Here is an 18,443-nt window from a genome sequence, read left to right as displayed (position 1 = left end):
GCTGCCTCCCCCGGGTGCTCGGCGCTGCGCACCCACCTCCGCGCTGAAATCCTGAACCGGGAGCGTATTTCAGGGCTTTTCCTCGAGGAAGGGGGGGGGGGGGAGTGGAGGGCGGTGGGGAAGTGGCTCTTCCTTGTCCCTGCCCCTTCGGACAAGAACACCGGCCGGGAGGAAATGAGGAGGGCAGGGGCCGTGTAACCGGGAGCACGAAACCGCCCCGGGGGCCGGCCCGGAGCCCGGGGCCGCGCACCGGCGGCCGGCGGAGGCTGCGGGGAGGCTCGGCCAGGCGGGACCCACCGGCCGGGGCCGGAGGGGGAGAGGGCGGGGGACGACACCGGGGCCGGGGATGCCTTTAGCGGCAGGACGGAGGTGAGGGGGCGCGGGGCGACCGGCGGCGCCGGTCTCCCGGTACGGCCGGCCCTGCCCCCGGCCCTCCCCCGTGTGCGGCACCCTGGGACGGGGCTGACGTCAGGAGGAGACGGGGAAATCTCCCAAGAAAACCCTGGAGCGGCGGCCGGGGCGCGCACAGCCCCCGCCGGGCCCGGCACCCCGCCGCCGCCGAGCGCACCGCCCGGTAAGTGTCCCGGGGACGGCCCCACGCGTGTCCCCCACCCCGACCCCCCTCTCCCGCGCCCCACGCGTGTCGCCGCTTGTCCCTCACGACACGGCCCCCGTGCGCCCCGTCCCGCCCTCCACACGCGTGCTCCCGCGGCTCCGGCCCGCCCCACGCGTGCCCGCCGTGGCTTCCCACGCGTGTCCCTCCCGCCCTCGTTCTCCCCCCATTTCTCGCCTCCTCCAGGCCCGCCCGGCAGCTACGGGGACGCGGGCGGCGGTCGGAGGTGCGGAGGGTTGCGGGGCTGGAAAACAAAAGCGGAGACGGGAGGTGGCGGCGGCGGGGGGGAGCGCCCCTCACCGCGGCCTCGCCGCCCGCCCCGCTCCGCGCTCCGCTCCCCGCGCAGCCCTTGACATCTTTACACAGTGTATAAATTCTTTCGGGGCCTCTGCGCTTCGTCAGCCCTGACAAATGCGCTGGGAAATGCAATTCCAGAGGGGTTACCTCATTTTTATGTTTTATATATGTATATAATTTCCCCCCCCCCAACACACCGCACCGTCCTCAGCCTCCAGCGCTTCTGCTTTGCGCGGAGCAAACCGTGGCCCGCACCCGGGTCCCCGGTACCCTCGGCGGGGGCTGAGCGCGGCGGCGATGCCCGGAGAGGCTCGAGCGGCCCCGGCGGGGCGGGGAGTCCCCGGGAGGAACCGGGGGTACCGGGGCTGCGGGCCGGGGGTGCTCCGAGCCCCCGCCGAGCTCGGCCGGGGCTGCGCGGCCGTGGAGGGTGGGGCTGCCGCCCCCCGGGGGTGTCTCCTCCCGGCGACGTCTGGGCCTTCGATTAATTCCCTTTTCAGAAAAAATAATATTCTACAGCTCCTGTTTTTATTCTCCCACCCTCCTTTTTTCGGTTTTTCTTTTCTGATTTAAAAAAAATAGGCATCCTATTTGGGAAGCACGAGTGCCCGCAAGCACCGCTCCGGGATAACGCTTCCTGCAGCGGGAGTGAAATTCTCGGAGTAGGAGGGAAAAAGGCTTTTTTTCTGCATTAACCCGCTTAAATGGACACGAGGGCTCTCCACCGACGGTATCTTTTCGAGATTTTTTTAGGTCTTGCGGTTAAAAAACCATGGCACTAGGCGAGTTTTCTGTTATTTCGTCCCTTTTCCCCAAATTTTGCCAACCACGCTGCAGGCGAACGCCAAGTCCGATGCTACCACGAGGAAAATTAGCTCTATCCCAGCCAAAACCAGCTCATGAACATAAAACAATACTGTCGTGCCTGAATCGAGGAGCGAGACGCCCTTTGGTTTTGGGGTTTGTGGGTTTTTTTTTCATAAAAATTTTAAAATATATAATTTCCACTTAACAAACCAAGGTCCATGTTCGCCGGGTTATTCCCTGCGCCAACTCCAGCCGCTGATCTAAAAACTGACTTCCGAATAATTCCTGAAAGCTACTTCGCTGACAGAACCTCCCCAAAATCCTTCATTTGCCTGAAAAACGGACAAAAGTCCCTGGAAATCCCGCGCTGGAGCAGTGGCAACATTTCCCTGGGAAAGCTTTAGCCGAGTTAAAGGCTGCTATTTCCTATCGAAACCCACCGCCGAACAATAACCCGGCGGGTCCGCAGCCTGTCCTTTACAGTCGGTTTTATTGTTCACGCAGGTTTTATTATGAAATCGTGTATTTCCAATAGTATAAATCCTTCTTATCGGGTTTAGAGAAGGGAGCGCCTTTCTTGAAGAAAATAACCGCAGATCGAACGATGCGCTATTTCCCTCCCGCGATGAGTAGCTCGGATATATGTTGCTTTTAAATAACAAAAGGGGAGGAGAAAACATTCTCTAGTAAAGCCGAATTCCTTCGTTAGACCGCCTCCTAAACGTGCTAATAAAACTAATTCGTTTTATTTGCTCTGAACTTTTATATCTAACCCGGCGTGCTGATTAGCACAGCCCTCTGGAAGGCAGTACGTTCCTATCTCTCCCCGAGATGTGCCCGTTAAGATAGGGTCGTTCCCACAATGAAACTGGAAAGAATAGTGTCCCGTGCCTTTATCTGGGCGGTGTTTGCTCCCCGGGCCGCGGAGCCGAGCGCGGGCTGCGGCGGAGCCGCGCCGGGAGCAGCCCCGGGAGCAGCGGGGCGCAACCAGCATTTCGGGGGGAAAGCGGGAAAAAAAAGACGGGGTGGGGGGAGAAGGAGGAAAAAAAGAAAATAAAAGAAGATAAAATATTATTTTTTAAAAATAAATTTAAAAAATAATTACAGAAGTAAGAAGCCGAATGCACACAAAGGTTAATTGTTTCTCTGACTTTGCATTTTAAAGCAGGAAATGTGCGGCTCTGCAGAGGTTCGCTGCTGTTCTGAGAACATTAAAGACCCAGCGCGTTATTAGAATATTTCAGCCTTTCAGGAAATGTCCTGTTTAAGGGAAATGTGTTTCCCCCATCCAAATGCCGGAGCAATTAAGAGGCTGCTCGCCCGAAACGAGGTGGGGGAAACCCACATGGAAACATAATATCGGTGGTTCCAAACGCAGCCTCTTGGATTTTTTTCCTGCTGAAGAAGGGTCTTCAGCAAATGCCAAGGGAGTGCCCGGGCCTTTGATTATCCTGCTTGAGAGGCATCTTTTTTAGTCCACAAAAAAGAGACATTTCGGGGTCTAGAGATGCACAGAGTAACATGAGCAGGCTGCCTAGCAAACTCCGGTGCCCCTTCCTCCATCAATTAATAAGAAAAGCATGTTGCCTCTACTCAGACAGGGAGTTGTGGAACTATATTGGGCTTTTCCCCCTCTCTTCCCCTCACCTAGGGAAACAATCCCCCGTAGCTGTCCACCCTCCGCCGCTGTCATTGCAGGGGGCTGACACTCCCGCTCGCATCAGGCTAGCAGGGGTATCAGAGATAAACTCAAGCCGCTGCTAACAGCAAATGCGTATTTTCTCGGAGCAGAGTCCGGTGTCTGTGGTCTGTAGGATGCGGAGAGGGCTGGGAAGCAGCTCCGGGCCAGGGTGGGACTGTGGCATTTGGGGAATTGGGGGGAAAATGAGTTGTCCCAGCTCGGCGGCGGACACCCAGAAAATGGTTTTATTTTCGGGGTGAGGGGAGGAGGAGGTGTGTGTGTGTGTCCCCCACCCCCGTCTGCCTCCAGCTGCAGAAACCCGAATAGGAAAACCGTTTCTCCAGCCGTCAGTCGCTGCATTTCAAGAAAGCCTTGGGGTATCATTTGTATCTGTCAGAAAACATTAAGCCTTCAGCTTTTTCATGCCGAGTCTTTGCAAGCGCTGCCGCTGGCCGCCGGCTCCCGGGGCAGCCCCGGGGCGGGATGGGGATGGCGGGGGGGGGGGGGACCGGGACGAGCCGCAGCCCCGGGAGGTACCACGGACCAAACCCCCCGAGAAAATTCCGTTTCCCCCATTGGATTTCAATGGCCGGGGAGAGCCCAGGCTGTGGGGCAGGGTCCGCAGGAAGCGGGATGGGGCAGGGAGCCCCCGGGAAGTTTGGGGGGCTGCCCGGAGGGGCCTTGCGCGCCCGCGGAAGGCGGAGGCTTGGCCGGCATGCAGAGGGACGAAAGCTGCGGATCCAAAAGGGGCTGATTTCGTTTTGCTCAACTTCTTAGGAAAATTGCTCTCCTGGCTGCGCAGAGTAGGACAGGCCGGCTGGGAGCCAGCGTAATTTTCCACCTTCCTCTCCTGAGCGATTTAACATGCTCTCTGGGCTGGGTTTCTTCCCCTTCTCTACTTCCCGCTGCCCTCTCCGCCCGGCCCGGGGCGGTGGAGACACGGCTCCGACGGGAGGTCGAGGGGTGTGGGGGCTCGTTTCGTGGTTGCCCTTCCTTGGGCTTTGCTCCCTTAGGACCGGATCCAGGCCGGGACTACGGTCGCGGCGGGTAGTGCTGAGAATTGCCTTGCGCGGGAGTGTACACGCGGGTCTCCACCTTGCGCGTAAGGCGGTGTTTGGGGAGATGCTTTTTTGGGGCAGCACCCCCACCCCCACCCCGGGACAGTACCCCGACGGACAGCACCCTCTCGGGACACTGCAACAACAAACACCGTCCCCCCAGTGAGGTCCGTGCTCCGCGGGGGGCCTCGCTGTCCTGCGCGCAAGCCTCCGCGTATTCCCAGCCCCTGCTTGTTCCCAACCCGCGTGGGCATCGCGTCGATCAAAGCCATGCACCAGCGAAGGCCGGGAGCGGGGACTGGAGGCCGAAACTCACTCATCCACCCGTGCAGGGGACATTTTCATAGAGGGAAGCTTTAAAAATGCCCCTGCGCGCTGTCGTGGCGCTGCCGGCGCTGGGCACAGGGGAGCTGCGCCCTTCCAGCCGCTCTCCCCGCCCCGGCAATAGCCCTTCGCCGCCCGCTGGGCACTTTTAGGATAGTTTTGTTATTAAAAGTCGTTTTCCTGCAGCAGTTCCCCGCTGCTGGGCTGCGTGAAGGGGACACCAGGTTGGCTTGGCTTGGCTTGGCTTGGCTTGGCTTGGCTTGGCTTGAGCTTGGCTTGAGCTTGGCTTGGGCTTGGTTTGGCTAGAACTGCTTTGTTTGGTTTTGGCTTGGCTTGTTTTGGTTGCGTTGGTTGCAGTTTCGTTTGGCTTGGTCTGGTTTGGTTGAGTTGGGTTGGGTTGGCTGGTTTTGGGTTTGGTTGGGCTGCGGTTTGGTTGGATTGGGTTTGGTTGGGTTGCGGACCTTCTCCCGCCTCTCTTGCTTCAATGCAGCTCTATTTTTCAGAGGGCTTCCCTCTGCTTTCAGGCAGACGTGTGCTTGGGAGGAGATGCTTTCATTTTTGTAACAATTCCCGGTAATTTATAGACTGAATCCGACTCTATACATCGCTAATAAATCTGAAGAGAAGAAGCTGGCAGAGCCTGAACTTCGCCGCCTGATATACGGCCCAGGTGGTTTTGTGTTGGCTACGACTGCGAGGATGGGAGCCCCTCTCCGAAAGCAGAGATCCCGGCACTCGGGGCGGGGGGGGACGACGACGTGACCCTATCCCCCGCGCCGTCGGTGGGGTCCCTCCGCCCCCGGGGGTCAGTGGGAGTCCTGCTCTCGTTCAGACGCGTCTCCTCCTCTTCTTCACGGGGTTGTCACCCGCGTGGCCAGCGCTGATTTATTTGTAAGCGCCATCTCTCGTTCCTGTGTTATTTATAGCAGAAGGAAGCTGAGCGGTTTATTTGCGGGCTTCCAGCCTTTTACAGCTCCCTGGTGCAGCCCCCTGCCGCGGGAAGCCCCGGGGCGCGGGAGCTGCGCGGGCGCGGAGCAGCGGTGCTCTCCGGCCAGCCCCACGCGGGGCTGCGCGGAACTTTCCCACGCAAAGCCCTCCCGCGACCCGCGCACACCGACTCGCGTCCCGGCCGGGGCTCCGTGGGCCCCGCTCGGCCCCCGGCCCGACTCCTCCCTCCGCCTCTCCCCGGCCCTTCCCACACCCACGCAGGTCGCGGCCGCTCTCCTTCTGCTGCGGCCTCTCTTCCCTCTCCGCGGCTCCCTCCGGCCCCCCGAGAGCTCGGGGGGGGGCGGCGGGGGGAAGGGAGAGTCCGAGCCCGGGCCCACCGTCCCGCGAAGCCCTTGGGGGCCGCCGTCCCGCTTCCACGTCGCGGGAAGAGAGGCCGGCTCCGAGGTGGGGCACCAAGTCTTGCCTTGAATCCTGGCCAGGCTGAAAGGCGAGCCGTGACGTCAGGGGAACGGGGCGTGACGTCACGCGAGCGGGCCCGTGACGTAGCGCCTGCTGGGGAGGGGTGCCGGAGGAGGGGTGTCCCCCAGCATCCCCAAACGGAGCGGGCCCGGCGGGGAGGAGGGGAGAAAGCGCAAATTTGGGGGGGCGTTCGCCCCGAGGGTGCGCTCTGCTGTCGCGACACGTGCTGTCGCGACCAGCAACGGGAAGAACCGGGCGGATTTGGCTCCCTGCGGTAGGAGCGGGCCTGCTCCCCAAAGCGCGGAGCGGCACGATCCGCGTAAGACATATACGGGACATACACACGACACATATATATATATGCGCCCGTCCGAGGCTGCCGCAGGTGTGCAGTGAATGCCTGACCCGCGCCACGGCCCGGGAGTGGACACGCGTGGGGGTCAGGACGGAGCCGGGCGCTGTTCCGCTTCCCGAGGGCCAGGGGCGGCGGGGTCGGCCCGTTACTCTATTTAACGCCGGTATCGGGGGGTCCCTGCCCCGGGGACCCCCCAGAAGGAGCCGTCACCGACCTGGGAGGCAGCCGGACCCGCCGTTATCGCGACTGGTGCCTCGGCAAAATCCCGCCGGTACCGGGGGCTGAGCTTTTCCCTGCGCCCAACCGGGAGGAATTGAGCCTAAAACGAATTTTTTTTTTTTTAAAGTAGATTTTATAGAGCAGAACAAAAACTGTAAATTAGGCGCATTAAAAAAATATCCACAAGAAAAAGAAAGAAAAATCCTGTCTCCGGTTTTGAGGCTGCTGTGAGCAGGAGGTTTAAAATTGCCGGAGTGGGGCCGCCGGGCTGTTGGCAGCCCCCTCCCGCCCGGCCCCCCTTGCTCTGGCCCGGGCAGCCCCCCGAGACCTGCCCCGGGGCTGCCGCCGCCCCCGGCCCAAGGAAATAAAGGGAAAAAATAATTTAAAAAGTGAGACTGTGAAGGGTCTAAAGGTCTCAGGCACGGTGCAATCCGGTCACCTTCCTCCTCCTCGGGAGAAAGGCCATGCCCACCTCCCCGGGAGGAGGTCCCCATCCTCCCCGTGCCCTGGAGCTCCCGCATCAGCTGAGCCCCTCGAAGCCCAGAGGCCCTGGCCCTGGTAAATATTTGCATTTTAAACCGCGGCCACCTTTAGCAGCCCTGAGATTGTCTGGGTCACCTCGGGTGCCCGAAATTCCCCGTCGTTTGCAGAATCCCGAGCGAAGTTCAGCCGGGAGCGGCGGACAGACAGACGGACGGACATCCATACGCCACTCAAAAAAAAGGAACAAAACTAAGAGACAGGGCTGGGGAGACCTGACCCCGGCAGCACCCACCTGTACATCCCCTAAAGTGCAAAAGGCGCTGGAGATCAGAGATGCGAGGGTTGGGAGCTTTGGGCTCTCCCCATCCCCAGAGCCCATGGGTGGGGGGGTTCAGGCCCCTGGGTGGGGGGATCCGGGCCCTGCGAGGCGCTGCCGGGGGGCCCGGCTGCATCACCGGTGTAGGAAAAAGCCTGAGCGGCTGGAACATTGCTTCCCTCCACTTTTCCATAAACCAGTTCAAAAGTTCTCTCCCACATCTTTACTTGATTTGAAAGCAAAATAGAGTGTCAGGACGGATCAGTTAAAGTGAGACGAGAAAATAAAGAGGAGAGAAGGTCCTTTCCCCAGGCAGAGTTACAGCCAGGGTCCTTCTCCCCCTTCCCCTCGCCCCTTTACCCGGTGCAGCGAGCACCCCGCCGGGACCCCACCTGTCCCCCGTGGCTGAGGGCTTCCCGGGGGGGTTTCCACCTCCCCAAGCACCGAAGGTGTGATCCGGGAGGGCTGAAGGCCTTCGTGGGCATCCCCCCGGCACCGGCCCCGGCGCTGCACCGGGACGGGGCGCACCGGTGCCCGCTGCAAGAGACTGGGGGGGTTTGGGGTGGGTGTGTGTGTCGGGTTGTTTCTCCCGGCCCCCGGGGCTGGCAGATCCAAAAACACCCCTCCGCAGGGTCACCACGAGTTCGGCCGCGGGAGAAAAATTATTTCTTATTAATCATGTGCTGAAAGATGATGTGATGGGAGCGTTCGCGCTGCCGCCGTTCCCCGGGCATCGGTCCCCGGCCGCCGGGCAGCGTCCGAGCGCTCTATTAAAAACCCGGCAGGCAGAAAAAAATTGTTTAAAAAGGATAAAACCAGTTCAGACACAACTCCCAGGAGGCCGTCGTCCCCAAAAGAGATCTCCTCCAGCTCGGGAAGGGGGTTTCCCCGCAGTACTGAAACTCGCGGTGCGGTCGCATCCTGCCGGGATGGGCCGCGCAGCACCGCGCAAGGATGCTGAGGGGTGCGCAAGGATGCCGAGGGGTGCGCAAGGATGCTGAGGGGTGCGCGTCCACTGCAGGGCATGGGGACGGAGGTTCCGCGGCCCAGCCGGGCTGGGTACGGGGATACCCGCGGAGGTGCCGCACTGCGCGGGGGCGCAACCTGCGCGCTGGCAGGACGCTGCAGAGGAGGGCTGGCTGGTGGGATGCTGGGGGCGGGCAGGGGGTCTCGAGCTGCCCCCCCCGCGCGGCTGGGAGTGATTTTCCACCTTTCTATTCGTTTCTGAAATATTTTTAATACCTCACCGAGTTTGGGGGAGGAGAAGGAGGAGGACCGGGGGGGGGGGCACCCTCAGAGGAGGGGCAGCCGGGCGGCGGGGGCCGGGTAGGGGCCTGCCGGGGGGCCAGGCCCACGGCCGCGCAAGATGCGCACATATCGGCGGGGAGCGCGGAGGCAGGTCCGCGTGCGCGGCCGGGCTGGGCGAGCGCTAGATGGAGTGATGCATTAAGCGAGACGGGGAGGTTTTAACCTTCAGGGGGAGGAGCCCCGTTTAACTACAGGCATTTGTTCTAGGGCAGGTCACTTTAATCTCTTTAGCTTTAAACTGTCCAACTCGCAACTCGCGTTTCTCTATAAGGGATCTTTACCACTTCCCTGCCTATGCGGCCGGACTGCTGTGCCTCTCCCCGAGCAGAGACAACCGGCTTCGAGGCACTGCCCAGATCTTTTCTTCCGACACCCTTAAAATAATACTGTTAGTAATAAGTGGATTTGCTTTTGTTTTTGTTGTTTTTTTTTCTTTGAAAAAAAAAGAACCAAAAAAAAAAACCAACTACCCCAAACCAACCCTCCTTGTTCCTTTCTGTGTGGAATAAACACCTGCAAACTCCCCCAGGCAGCCCGGCGCCCCTGCCATGGATTCCTTTAAAGGTGGAATGAATTTGGAGAGACTGCCCGAGAGCTTGAGACCCCAACCCTCCCATGACATGGCTTCCAGCTTCCATTTGCAAAGATCCTCGGAACCCAGAGACCCGATCGAGAACTCAGCCAGTGAATCCTCCGACACGGAGGTGCCAGGTAACCCACCCCCCCCAACCCCCCCCCCCCCCGCTCCTGGCCCCCGTCTCCCCCCCGCGCCGCCTCCCCCTCCCCACGGCGCCTTCCCTTCGCGGGGCGGTCGGGGGTGCTTTGCCCCGCACCCCCCGCACGACCAGAGGCGATAGCGGGGGATAATTGAGGGGGGGGAGGACGGGACACAAGAGCTGCCGGTGACCCCGAGCGAGCCCCGGGAGCCGGAGCGGGGGGCTGACAGCCAGGACGCGCTCGGCTCCCCTGCCCCATCCCCGGAGCTCTTTTTTCTTTTTTCTTTTTTTTTTAATATATATAAAAACGCACAGTTATTAATTGATGGGGTCGAAGGGAAAGGCGGGGGGGCTCTTCGGGGAGTGAGGTTTTGCCGGATGTTTCTGAAATAATGTCAGTTTTGCCCGGGTTTATTTTCCAGCTGGGGTGGTGCAGACGTGGAAACAAACAAACAAAAAAAACTCTGTTAAACGAGATTTTTAAAAAAAATTAAAAAAAAAAAAGAAAGAAAAGTGTCGCAGAGCAGGAGAGGCGGCGTGGGGCCGAGCGCGGGCCGCCGCGCAGGGGATGTGCGCGGCCGCGGAGAAGTTTTGCGCGGAATCTGCGCGCTTTCCCTCGCTGGAAAGAGTCCGCGCGCCCTGACCACCATGTGCAAGGGCTGCAGGGAGAGCTGTGGTTTCCCAGTTTGTATTTAATTAAAGTAGCAGCATTTCTAGAATGACAAGGGAAGTTAGGAGAAGGAAACAAAAGCTGCAGGAAGGAGCGTGATACCCATTCTCCACTGAGACCCTTTCGGGGGGGAGCTTATCTCTTATTTAATTGTATTTTTTTTAAATAGCCGTTGTTGCTCTTCGGAGTTTTAGCAAGTCCTGTAACCTAGAGAGTGGCTGCGGCGTGAGTCGGTCCCAAAGTGATAAACTGGGCTTGGGTTGTGCCTCCTAGCCCGATCCGCAAACAAAGTTAGGGACCGGCGTCTGGAAGGGACTCCGAGATTAGAGGGGATTATTTGAGATTAGAGAAAGAGATTTGCTCCATTTTGCCCTACCCCTGTGTGTGACCCCTCGGTGCTGGAGGAGGGCTGAGGACCTGCCTGCTTTTCTTCTCCGGGAAGCTGCAAAATACCTTTCACATTTTTTTTAATCGGGGAAAAAAAAAAAGGTACAAAAGCCGATTAAAGCTAATGTGCTTTATGATCTGAAATTATATCACAGCCCTGCGCGAAGGCCGGATTTTTAATGAAATCCTGGCGGGATTAAACCCGGAGCGGGGCGAGGGGCTCCGGGCCGATCCCACCTTCCCTGCCGCTCCCGGGTCCTTCTCGGCCCGGTTTCTCCTGGTTCTTCCCAGCCGAAAGCGAGAGGATTTGTCTTTTCGGGGGTTATTTTCGTTTCTGTTTCCCCGCCGCCGGGCCCTGCGGTTTGGCCGCTCCAGCGGCCGCAGAGGCCGGGGCCCGGGGGGGGGTCGGGGGGGAACCGGGGAGGGCTCGGGGGTCCGGGGGGGTCCTGCGGTGGGGTCTGCGCTGCAGAGGCCTTGTTCGCTTTGCAAAGCACTTAGAGCAGAGACCGAGGGCAGCCGGGCTGCCATCGGCCCCTTTCGGGGTTTGCGCGGAGCCGGTGGAGCTCACTCGGCCCCCCCTTTTGTTTTTTTGCTGCGGAGGGGGCCCAGGCGAGGAGCGATTCAGGGGTGACTTTGCAAGGACGAGCCCTCTCGGGCTTTGGATGCAGCCCGCGATTATTTTTAGACTCCCGCTTATCTCGCAGAGGTCGGGGCTGTAGAAATGCCCCCGGGCCGGCCGCCGGCGGGAAAAGCCCCTCTAAAAGGGAGGAAAAAACCCAACCCCAAAACCTCTAAAAGGGGAAACTCCCCGCGGAGTTGCCCTTAGGCAGCAGCAGGACAGGAGCCGGGGCGATGGCCGCGGCCCCGGCCCTGCAGCCTCCCGTGCCCGCCGCACCTTTCCCCGCTCCCGCCGGGAGCACGCTTCGTTCAGGCCTTCGAGTCCCTTTTCGAGGGCTTCAGCCGGGCCAGATCCGACCCAAACCGGGGCTGGGAGAACCAGAAAGGCCGTTATGAAAAGGGAGCTGGGCCGGGGCTGGATTCTTGCTTCCAGTCCACGCAAATCCCAACGGCGAAAACGCTCCTGGTATTTTGTTTGGGCTTTGGTTTCTATTTTTTTTCTTTCTTTCTTTCTTGCGATATGATTTTTGCAGAGGGCTTCGCTCAGCCTCGGGTTATAATAAACACTAAAATCCTAAAAGTGGCCGAAGGAAAAAATAAATAAGTGGGGGAGTGTAGAGGCAAGGAGAAAGGGTGCCTTTTGCAATTAATTGCTGCTGGGTTTTACACCCCTGCCCTTCCAAAGTTTCCTGTCGCGGCCGAGCACAACAAAGACAATGGAGCAAAGATCGCGCCTTAGGTTGAAGGGAGTGAAAAGGTGCCGTGGAAAGGCGAGAGCGGCCGATGTTGCGGGGAACACGGTGTTCCCCCCCTCCCCGATTTGCTCACACCCCCGGGCCTGCTCCGAGCCGGGCCGCCCCGGGGGTCCCTCTGCCTCCCCCGGTGCCCTGGGCCTGGGCTCCGGGCTCCTTCCCCAGCCGCCCCGGGAAAGGCTGGCTTTGGTTGCAGGGTCCTCGGAGGGTGCAGGGCTCGGTAGGACACGAGTGGGTGCCCCCACGCGTCCCTCCGGAGGGGCGGGCAGGGCTGGGTGAGGGGGCGGCGTGGCTGCCTCTGTGCGCTTGTATTTCTGTTTGGAAAAAAAAAAAACAACCAGAAAACAAAAAACGAAAAAAACCACCCCACAAATAAAAAAAAAAAACCCAACGCAAAACCAAACCCCAAACCAACCAAAACCCCCTCCCCAAACCCCGACACCCCACCGCAGAAAAGGAGCGCAGCGGCGAGCAGAAGAACGAGGACGGGGCCACCGACGACCCGGCGAAGAAGAAGAAGCAGCGGCGGCAGCGGACCCACTTCACCAGCCAGCAGCTCCAGGAGCTGGAGGCCACTTTCCAGCGGAACCGCTACCCCGACATGAGCATGCGGGAGGAGATCGCCGTCTGGACCAACCTCACCGAGCCCCGAGTCCGGGTAAGAGGGGTGCCCGGCCCCGCCGGGATGCTCCAGACCCCGCTGCTTGGGGGGGCGCGGGGGGGGTCCTCGGGGGAAACTGCCCCTTTCGGGAGCCGCTGAGGCGGTTTGCGAGCAGCTGCCGGCTGCTGTGGGTTTGATTTTTAAATTTTTTTTTTAATTACTAAAACTGGAATCCAAAGCAGAGAGGAGAAATTCAGCTCCCGGCCGCGGAGAGATGCCAAGCGGAGCGGGCTGTGCCCGCCGGCCCCGCGCTTGGAAAGTGGGGGGCGAGCAGGGTTGGGGGCAGCGGGGAGCCCTGGGCTTGGGAAGGGCCCTATTGTGGGGGGAAGACCCCCCTACCCCCCAGTTTGGCCTAAACCCGGTGCGGGGCTACAGCAACCCCACGGCCGCGCGACATCCAGCGGCCCTTCCCCTTGCTCTGGTTATCCCCAGTAATCCCAACAAACCGCTGCTTGATGCCATTGCTGTGGCGGGGTTGCGGCTCTACCCCCCCAAACCCCCTCGGGGACCCGCGGCGATCCCCTCCCCTCCCCGCCCCGTCGGTGCCGGGCGCGCATCTTCCGCGGCCGCGGGCGGGCGGAGAGGCCGGTGGGCAGAGGGAAGGGCAAGGGCCGGGGAGCGATTGCACTCCAAAAGTCAATAAACGCCGTGGACACATACTGGTATGGCGAAGGCGCCTGGTCCTTACACGCCTGGGAGCCGATGCCACCATGTATATACACATAAATATACATATACCGCCCCGGCAGTTCCTTGCAGAGATTTATGGGTGAAATATCCTGGTAATGGACGTCCGGACCGAAGCGGCCTGGGCTGTATTGATCCGCCGTGCCTGGGCTGTCACGGTTTCCCCACAACCACCACCCCTTTCCCTGGACATTTCCCCGCGCGGGTTCGGCCGTGGCCGCACACCCCACCGAACCCGCCGTCCCCCGTGGCCGTGGGCTGAGCACCGCGCCGGGGAGGGAAGAAACCCGGGAGAAACCGGGAGCGGCGGAAGGCAGCACCGCCGTCCCGAAAAGCCACTTTTTCCTTTTTTTTTTTTTTTTTAAACTCCTGGCAATTAAACCGCGAGTGACCAAATCGGATTACAGAGATTCTGCTTTAAACCTTTCAAGAGTAAACACCCATCTACAATGAGGGAAATGCATCTGAAAGCATTGTCTTAATTGAGTTTAAAACAAAACAAAGCCGGAGCGGAGACTAAACTGCATTAATATTGCTGGAATATATCAGGAAGCAAATAAAACTAATATATGAGTTGCCATTAACATAATTTCGTTCTCCCTCTGTGCCGAGATGTTTTGAGTTGATGTCTGAGATTGCAGATTGCAAATCTAACCTTAATTTGCTATGAGGGCCTTCCTTTAAAATGTCTAGGAGCCATAATTAAAACTATTACCCTCATTTTCAGGAAATTCCTGTCTGGAAGCACCTTCCGAGGAGTATATTACAGGTTTTGAACATGTTGGCTTTCGTTTCCTATTTACACGGGATTTTTGTTATTATTATTATTGTTATTTTTTTCAAATAGACTCTGCCATCCATTCCCCGCCCCCCACCCCCACTCCCCCCGCGCCGATGTTTCCATCCTTGAGCCCGGTGTTTAATAATAGTTGCGCTATTTCTGCGCCGGGAGGGGAGGCCCGAAGTGTTCCTTTCCCCCCCACTCCCCGGCCCGGCTCCCGTGGGTGTGCGGAGGGAGCGCAACCTCCGCGGGTCCGGGCGCACCGAGCCGCGCAGCTCCGGGGTCCGCAGGGAGCCCGGGGGCGACGGAGAAAGCCGGGGAAGGCGGAGGGGGGTGGGGAGCAGCAGGAGGGGGCTGGCAGGCCGGACACAGCCGGCAGGCAGGAGGATGATGGTTTTTAACCTGGAAAAAGAGTTTTTTGGGCTGCCCGGATTCAATCCCGGGGGGGGCTCAAAAGCTTTCCGAGGGCTAAAAAAAAATAATAAAATAAAGAGAAAGCCTGGATCAGGTTTTTGCATCAAACACCAGGAGCGGCCCCTGCTTCTCTGCTCCCTGCTCAGGGCTGTAAATTCCCATTAGATATAAAGGCAGAGGCTGCATCCATCCCAGGGCGATGCGGGACTGATTTTTTTTTTTTAAACCTAAACATACTAATCCAATCCCCTTTTTTATGATCTGTAACAGGGGACTTTTATTACACGGCATTAGCGTTCGGAAACGCGGCGGAGCGGGCCGTGCCTTCGCCCCATGCCCTGCTCCGGGGAGAGGGGTGGCGGGGGAACCGGGGGAGGGACGCGGCCAGGGCCGTGGCGTGGACACCCACGCGGGTAATCCCTTGTGGAGGGGCGGCTGCCGCGCATCCCGGCTCTTAGAGCCCGCGGAAGGGAGGGGGATGCGCGCAAATGCCGAGGATGTGCGCGCAGGCAACCCACGGACACCCCCCCCCACCCGTCCCGCGTGGGGGCTGCAGGGGGAGTCTGTGCGGACTCGCGGGTGGCTTTTGGTGGCCCCCACCTCCCCTCGCCCCCCTCGGTACCCGGGGATGGGTGTCGGGCCGCGCAGCCCTGCGCGCATCCACAGCGGGGTGCGGCGGCGTGGGGAGGGGAGGGGAGGGGGGGGGGGCCCGGCGGTGGCCCCGCACTCACCGTGCCGTGTCCGTGTGTCCCCCCCGCACCTTCCTCTCCCCAACCCACAGGTGTGGTTCAAGAACCGCCGAGCCAAGTGGAGAAAGCGGGAGCGGAACCAGCAGATGGACCTGTGCAAGAACGGCTACGTGCCGCAGTTCAGCGGGCTGATGCAGCCCTACGACGACATGTACGCCGGCTACCCCTACAACAACTGGGCCACCAAAAGCCTCACCCCGGCGCCTCTTTCCACCAAGAGTTTCACCTTTTTCAACTCCATGAGCCCCCTCTCCTCGCAGTCCATGTTCTCGGCGCCCAGCGGCATCTCCTCCATGAACATGCCCTCCAGTATGGGCCACTCGGCCGTGCCGGGGATGGGCAACTCCGGCCTCAACAACATCAACAACATCAGCGGCTCTTCGCTGAACTCGGCCATGTCCTCGCCAGCCTGTCCCTACGGGCCACCAGGCTCGCCCTACAGCGTCTACCGGGACACTTGCAACTCCAGCTTAGCCAGCCTCAGACTGAAATCAAAGCAGCACTCCAGTTTCGGCTACAGCAGTTTGCAAAGCCCCGGCTCTAGTCTAAACGCCTGTCAGTACAACAGTTGACGGACTTGACATAAACCACCTCCGACAAACACCGCCGACAAAGCAAAGCAGAAGCAAAGCGACGTTTAACGGAAAAGAAAAAAAAATTATATATATATATATAAAAATAAAACCCGATGATGATCAAAGACAAAACCCGAGCAAGTGAGAGAGGAAAATAAAAAGCAAAACAAAACACTACCCAGAAAACAAAACAAAACAAAACAAAAAAAAACCCAACCAAAACCCAAAAGCTCCGCAGACTTCGACTGTCTAGAAAAAAATAAATTAATGCAAACCAACGATGCAACCAACAAAGCAGCGCTTTAAAAGAAAAAAAGAAATTAAACATAAACCATCAAAAACCGTAAACGGACCAGAAAACTTTTGCAAGAGACACCGAAATCTGGTACATGGATGAGTTGCAATTTTTCTCTGGATTATGCGGGTTGTATGTGTTTACTTGAACTTGCACAGGAGTTGGTAAGGCGGCCGCTCCCCCAGGGGAGGGCGGCCGGGGGGGGACGCCTCGGTGGTAAGAGCTGGTGGGACGGTTCTTGGCCGCTTGTCGCACGGGAAGAGTTTGGTTAATGTTTACCACTGAGACACAGAATCACACTCGGAAAACAAACAAACAAACAAACAAACAAACGAAAAACAGAAAAAAAAGGGGGGGGATAAAAAATTATAATTCGCAGAGTAGATTCTGCGGTAAAAAAAATGGTTAAAATATTAGGTATGAAACTATTAAAACTAATAATGACAAGGGTCAACCACTTATATAAGGTTATATTTATATCTACCGTTGCATTGTGCCGGATCATTGTCCTTGGCCGTTGAATAAACTGTTTTTAAAATGCATGATTCTTGATGTTTTTTCTTTAGTTGGAAGCTATAATCCAGTCATTCCTGATACTAAGCAGCTCAAGGTTCCTACCTCTTCATCCTTTCCAACAGACTGCAGTATCCCCGGTTGTGAGAGAGCACAGAAACCCTCCAGCGATGCGAAAACTGTTCAGCGTTCTCCCCAACTAAAGTCTTATCCTGATAATGAAATTATCGTTCATCTTTATTTAAATGCAGGGTTTTTTTTTTTCTCTTAAAAACAAAATAAAACCAAAACCAAACCTTTTAGAGAGTCTAGCGAAAAAACAAAAGACGAAAACTGGTCTGTTATGAAATGAATCCAGATACTGCATCTCTGCTAGAGACACAGCGAGCCTCGGCGTCCGGAAAGGTTGCTTAGCAAAGCTGAAAGCGTTCCTTGCTTTTCTAACTGTGAAGGAAAAACAAGGAGGGGAAAAAAAAAAAACCAACCCAAACCCCCCGATCTTAAGGTGTTATTATCTTAAGGTGTTATTATGTAAATGTAGATACTTTAACAAGTGCTTGTTGGCAAGAAAAAAAAAAAAAAACAACATGGAAATTATAAATATGATCTTTATTAATACGTATACAAAACGCATATGAAGTTTAATTGCAGGCATATTTGTTGCTTATTTTTTGTCGATACTTATTACCTGTAGATGACAAAGAAACATAATATAAAATGCACACGGTACTTCTTTTCCCAGTGTATTTCACACCTGTGGTAAACGTTACGCTGGATGTTTCAATTATGCTGTTGTGGATAAGGATGCAGTATATATATTGTTTTATAAGTTATGTTTTGTGATTATTTTTTTTTCAAAATTAAGAGCATGGGAATAAAAAAAAAAAAACTAAACAAAAAAAAACCAAAAGCGAAACGAAATCTAGAAATGCCTTCAATGTTCTTTTCTGGCTGTGTTTAAGAGATCGACTAAATAAGAAGAAAAGCAGTTTTCCCCCCTGCCGCCGGCGTGGGCATTTTGGGAAGGGTCCCCAAAATGTGTGTGTGTCCCCCCCGGTCATTGCGCCTTCGCCACGCGTGTCCCGTGTCCCCGCTCCCCGGCCAAGGGGGGCGAAGGCTCCCTTTTTTTGGTGGGGGGGGGCCCTGCTCGCAGCCCCCCCGGGGGCAGCCCCGCCAGGGGAAATCCTCCCCACCTCTAATTTTATGGCAGATTTTTACCGCTGCCGTTTTGGCGGCGCGGCGGGGCTGCGGCCCTCCTTCCCGCCGGGATTTCGGCTCCCACGGAACCAGAACGCCTCGAGCCCTGGGTTGGGGATTTTTTTTCCTTCCCCAAAGAGTTAATTCCTGCACCCTAAAGACACCCCCCACCCCACCCACCCCCCCGGCATGTCCCAGCCCCGGGACCGCTCCTTCCCGCTGACCCGTTTTGCTGAGGAGCGGTTTCCTCTTGCTCCTCCAAATTCCCCGATAGCCTGAATTTTAAAGATTATTCGATTTATTTCTTTCCTCCCCCCCAACCTGTTGCAAGCACAAAAGACTCTGTCTTCATTACTACTTCATTAGTGCTATATTTACTATTAATATTTTGTGGAAAACGCCATAATTCAGCCAACGAAACAATAAATTATCTGCGGCGAGGCCGGACCCGGCGGCAGCCGCCTTCCTCCGCGGAGGCTTCCTCCGCTCCCAGGGCTGTTTCCCCGTGGCTCAAACGCGCAGTTTGCGCGCCCGCGGATGTCCGTCCCCCCCCCGGGGGTGGT

General features: G+C 57.6%; 1 protein-coding gene across 2 annotated transcripts; it reads left to right on the top strand.

Moving 5' to 3' along the window:
- The first annotated feature begins 343 nt into the window (after positions 1-343).
- Positions 344-17,682, top strand: PITX1 (paired like homeodomain 1). Of its 2 annotated transcripts, none has more exons than XM_064458339.1 (4): positions 344-574; positions 9,395-9,576; positions 12,461-12,666; positions 15,333-17,682. In XM_064458339.1, the coding sequence occupies exons 2-4, from the start codon at positions 9,414-9,416 to the stop codon at positions 15,870-15,872; spliced, it is 909 nt and encodes a 302-aa protein (XP_064314409.1). In that variant the 5' UTR covers positions 344-574; positions 9,395-9,413; the 3' UTR covers positions 15,873-17,682. The 2 variants fall into 2 exon arrangements, with proteins under 2 accessions (XP_064314409.1, XP_064314411.1); XM_064458341.1 differs by lacking the exon at positions 344-574 and adding an exon at positions 8,952-9,253.
- The last annotated feature ends 761 nt before the right edge of the window (positions 17,683-18,443 follow it).

This window comes from Phalacrocorax carbo, chromosome 8 (genome assembly GCF_963921805.1).
Source record: "Phalacrocorax carbo chromosome 8, bPhaCar2.1, whole genome shotgun sequence".
In the NCBI taxonomy this organism is placed as follows: domain Eukaryota; kingdom Metazoa; phylum Chordata; class Aves; order Suliformes; family Phalacrocoracidae; genus Phalacrocorax; species Phalacrocorax carbo.
Note: the sequence above shows the minus strand (reverse complement) of the source record. Positions and strands in the feature narration are given on the sequence as shown.